This window comes from Aulonocara stuartgranti, assembly GCF_965226115.1.
Source record: "Aulonocara stuartgranti genome assembly, chromosome: 4".
Lineage (NCBI taxonomy): Eukaryota > Metazoa > Chordata > Actinopteri > Cichliformes > Cichlidae > Aulonocara > Aulonocara stuartgranti.
The window spans coordinates 20811388-20816447 of NC_138942.1; the positions used below are offsets into that span (position 1 = coordinate 20811388).

General features: G+C 39.2%; 1 protein-coding gene across 1 annotated transcript; it reads right to left on the bottom strand.

The window, feature by feature from the left end:
- Positions 1-1780: 1780 nt before the first annotated feature.
- Positions 1781-4114, bottom strand: LOC309704389 (uncharacterized protein). The gene is made up of 2 exons (XM_082529519.1): positions 3021-4114; positions 1781-2256 (listed from the first exon to the last, which is right to left on the bottom strand). The coding sequence occupies exons 1-2, from the start codon at positions 3840-3842 to the stop codon at positions 1921-1923; spliced, it is 1158 nt and encodes a 385-aa protein (XP_082385645.1). The 5' UTR covers positions 3843-4114; the 3' UTR covers positions 1781-1920.
- Between the last annotated feature and the right edge of the window lie 946 nt (positions 4115-5060).

Below are 5060 nucleotides of genomic sequence, written 5' to 3' on the forward strand. Positions count from 1 at the left end.
GGGACAAAATAAGGCAACAAATTGCTTGGGGAATGAGACCACAAAACAACACCAGTTGAAAATACATATACATATTTAAATGATTTTAATTTTCAGTGCTTCACCTGGCAGGAATCCGTACACTAAACATAGAAGTGCATCTGTTCCTGCTGCACACATTGTTACTGTGTTTTTGGCTAGTGCCAAAATAAATGACTAATTTTAACATTCTAATACTTTTTTACTACAGGAAGAGTAACAAATATTTCCAATATAGCATACAGTAACAGTTCTACAAACTGGAAGATTGCTGAGTGCTGTCTACTGTATATACAAACATAAGTACAACACCATTACAAATACCATATTCCAACTGATTAAGCATGTTCTATATTAAAGTATTTCAGATGTTTGCAGAAATCTTAATAGAAACAAGAATGTGAACCTTTATGTTCCTAATGGGTTTAGAAGAAAAGTTGTCAATTACAGAGATTGGTTACATTGTGAAGAGGTTTGTATAACCTCTTCACAATGTAACTGTTATTTTAGCCTGTTATTATATGCAAAATACAACCTGTTTTTGAGTATGGTGTATTTTGAAAGACACCAGTAAACCATTCTCATTTGTACAAAACATTGTCCTCTCTGTTACATTCTATACATCTTTAAACATGAACATGTCTAATGACACCGCTGAAAGTTATTTAATTACTCATTCTATAATGTCATACACGTGCTGTGATTTTTAAGAAAAGAAGCCGTTCTTTATCAAACATGGGATTGCTTTAATCTATTCCACAATAACAAAAATATAGGCTCAAGAAACATTTGGAGCATTGGTGACACAACTATGATTCTACACTTTAGCCTACTTGGTCTTCTTGTCTAATTGATCACAACATTAGCTATATTGCCAGTCTATGTGGTTGTTATCCAAGGTGCTCTTGTTTTTGTTAGAAATGAACACATTTTTGCTACCAAAAACTATTATGAACAACTTTTGATGCTTTAACAGTTTGATAAGTTTAACTCAATCCCAAAAGGATTTATTTTTTTCTAACCTGTATCATATTTTAGTTTAATACTCCACGCTTTGTAGCTACTGTGAGATTATTCTGTTATCATATGTTATCTTATATCTGTAGTTAAAGTAGTTGAATTATGTTAACAGCTGTAGAACATATATGTATCCCTTAGTCTAGATTGTGTGCAAAGTATGTAGCTTAGTTTCCCTTATATTTTTAGGTTAAAAGAATGTGACCATTTTTGGATTTGTTAGACAGGTGTGGATTACCCTGTACCCTTGATCTGCTGTGAATGTGTTACACTGTTTCTTGACATTTCATACTGCTGAATCATGAAGAGAATGTTGTGTGCAGAGGACCTTGTGCCGATAATAGAAGAGACAGACCACATTCCATACCCCCACCTTTACAGAGAGCAGAAAGACAGGGAGCCGAGGTCATAACTTAGGCGCCGTAACAGAGAAAGAATGTGAATGTTTAGGCTTTTACGACTAGGTGGGGGCCACTAGAGGCTATAAGAAGCGGAGTAGCCCGTCACCATTTTGAGATTTGCTGTGACCCTCTTCATGCATGTCTCCCCATCATGATGGCTTATGCTCATAAAGTGTTGGATTGTATGGAAATAAAAGATTGTTGATTGAGCATTTATACACCGAGTATTGTCCTTCCTTCAGCCCAAAGATTCAAAGAATTGGGAGATTTTAACACTACCAAGAGCAAGCAACACTTCATGATGAGTTAATTTACTGACATGGATAAAATGAAAATTATGTTATACAGTCTTTTCTGATAATTTTGATACAAAGACAAGATAAGTACACACTGGAGAAAAATAATTACTTAATAATAAGTACATTAAGCTGTAGGAATACGTACTGAAGTACAAAATGTACTACATTTGTATGTTTGTGTCCATTTAAGTAGCCTCAAATAACTGTGAACGAACTGTATCCCTGAGATGAAAATATAAATCAAGGGCCTGGGACATGGTAGATGGGAATTCCAAGCTTGATTCCTCCATTATTATTGTGCACAAATCAAACACTTGCACATCACATGGGACTGAACTAACAAAAGTGCAGCTATTTTTACACAAGGTCAAATCTTCTGTCAGTGGAACGAGACAGTCTTCTGCACCCCAAAGGTGAGGGGCCATGTACATGACATCAGGTATCCCACAGGGCACGTTGTTATTCTTTGAGGGCCTTATACGGTGAGCATTCCAAACACTCCGGATGTCATTCAATACCTCCTGATGAAGAAACAAGAATTAGGTCAGAGCTGTAATACAAGGCATTTTTAAAATGGTCGACAATAAGTGTGGTGCATCCTTAAATGAATTGAAAAGCAGCAATGTTTGGATGCAGTTTAATGAAAACCAAAGGAAGAGGGAGTGATTGCAAAAAAAGAAAAGAAAGAACCACACCAGGCAAACCACTGAGTTGTGGGATCTGGGCTTTATACTAATACTAATACTAATCTTGGTCCGGATGCGCAAAGCTTTTCAACTTTATGCGCATAATACAGGTGACAAAATCAATATTTTTCAATCCCATGAGGGGATCCAATATCATCTGAGTCCTGAATGTACCAATGATAGAGCGCTGAAGAGTTACTGATGCGTGAAGCCTCTGACTGCTTTTGACAGACTGGCAGTGACAGATCGGTAGCTGCAGCATAACTGCTGATGCAGAATGAGCGCAGACAAGGATAATGTCCTCCGATCAGAAAAAAACAACATTTAAGTCGTGCTGACTTCTGATCAGTTCAATTGGCAAAGTGTTCCCTGATTTAAAAACTTTGGCTGGGTCGATGCTTCAGCCTCCATTACGCACATACAGAGTGCAGTTGACCTACTTCAACAACGTTAGGAATACATTGCATTTACCGTTCGGTAAAGGTAATGTCGTTTTAACTACGGTATGTAAACGATTATTTTGTTACCCTTACTGCTAAAACAGCGTAATTTAATGTAATTAATTACCACCACTGGTTATCATAATATGGGTCATTTACCTGAATGATTGACATGAAGCAGAACTGTGACAGAGCTTTGTCAATGAAATCCCCAAAGAAGAATCCTTCGTCCTTCAGTTCTCCTAGAAGCTTGATCCATGACTCGACTCCTTCTTTTCTCATCACTGCCCACCAGCTCTCAATTCTCTGGTTTGCCGTACTTGCTCCTGTGACATAGCTTCTGTCTCCTGCTCTATCATCCCCGTCATTTCTCTGTAAATAACGCTGGAGGTCTCTGACCAACACGTTCTCAGTGCCCATGTCAGTTCGTACGAGCCTGGGGAAACCCCCACGACTCTCCACTGCTTCCACAAAGTAACCTCCGATAACCTTTGGGTCACTGTTAGTGTGTGCGGCCCGCAGCCAAATGATGTTGCGTGAGAAACCGTCGATGCATCCATTAATACATATCCCATATGGCTTTAGTTTGTCATAAGAGTCTATGTGCCACACAAAGTTAGGCCCCTGAGCAAAATATTGCCTCCTTCTGAGACGTGTGGTCTGGCGAACCTGGGAACCTAATGGGTCCAGTAAAGAGATGAGGATCCTGACGTCTTCTTTCCTGATCGCAGTGCCGTGTTGTTTGCACTTTGTAAACATCCACCGATAACCGTGATCCTTCCCAGGCCCTTGCAGTTGGTTCACAATAAAATCTATCCCGGCGTCCAGGTCGTACTTACGTCTGTAAAGCGACTTGGCTCTCAATATCCGGTTTAAATGTCTCTCCGTAATGATGGTTCCTTGCATTGCCAGGCTTTTCAAAATGCGTTTGTAGCTCATTCCCAGCCTAAAATAAAACTCAATCAGACTGTCTCTGTCCATGGTGTATAGGTTTAGCTTCTTTTAGCTTGGGGTAGGCCTCAGTTGATGTTTTAAATTAAAACGCTTGAAGACAAAGTGAACTCTGGACAAGCGTGCGGCCTACCTGAAGCCCAGGTGGGCTTGTTGATAATCACATTTTCACACTCATCTCGGGGCACATCCATGGTGTTCTGGTGCCAGCCTGTCCCCTCTGTTTTTGTGGGGGTTTTCCCCACATACGAAAATGGCCGCTTCTGCCTGGAGGGAGTTTTTTATTTTTGCTTTGCAGCTGCACAGGATCTGTATAGAAGTTTTAAACACTTCTATTTTGGGCAAATTTATAATATTTTAGACGACAGAACATAAAACACTGTTTGCTTGCGTGCGTGTGTTTGTGTGTAAAAAGTGAGATGTTCAGAGGTCTTGCTTCATGGTATCGAACAGCCCACACAAAACAGGTTCTTTATGATTTAATTTAAGTGCTGATGTAAACCACAATGTTCAGCAAACATCTATCAGGTCATTGGACTGTATTTTTTTAAAGCTTAAGTATGCGCACATGGGATATATTAAAAACTGACAAGCCGTTTGAACACATGATGTGAAATCACTTAATCAACCTGCTGGATTTGCCAAAAGTTAAAATATTTATACTACTTTGGCACATTGCTCTTAACTTATTAAGGTGGCTATTAGTGAGGGTCATGATAATCAATTCAATTGAGCAGAAGTGACGTTCTTACTTCGATTCGTCCAAATTCATGTGAGTTCCAGTCTGTTCAGCCTGTTTCTGTGTAGCACCAAGCAGTAGACCTAAACCTGGATGTGCTTCTGGGTTCTGCCTCTAATGAAAACGGATGAGTGTAAAATGCAACCATTGTTTGTAGTTTGCTGCCACCTACTGAGTGAAAAAAGAACTGAAGTTGTAAAAAGTCAGTATTCCTAATGATAGGCTTCGTTTTGTTTCAGTTTCAGTTCACTATACAGCTCATCAAACTGTTTTCCCTTTACGTTTTGATATAATAGCTTTTTAGTACTACTGAGACACATACTGCCTTTTTCTTCCGTTAGAGTAATATTTTCTTGAGCTGTGTAACTGGATTTGTTCAAACATAGAGGTAGTTTGGATTCACTGACACAGGAGCCATACGCCCTTTCTGCAGTTTCTATGCTTCCTTAGCTCGTTTATGTCGCCATTGTTAATCCTGTCCTGTGCAAAGAAAAGCCCAAGCTACACTT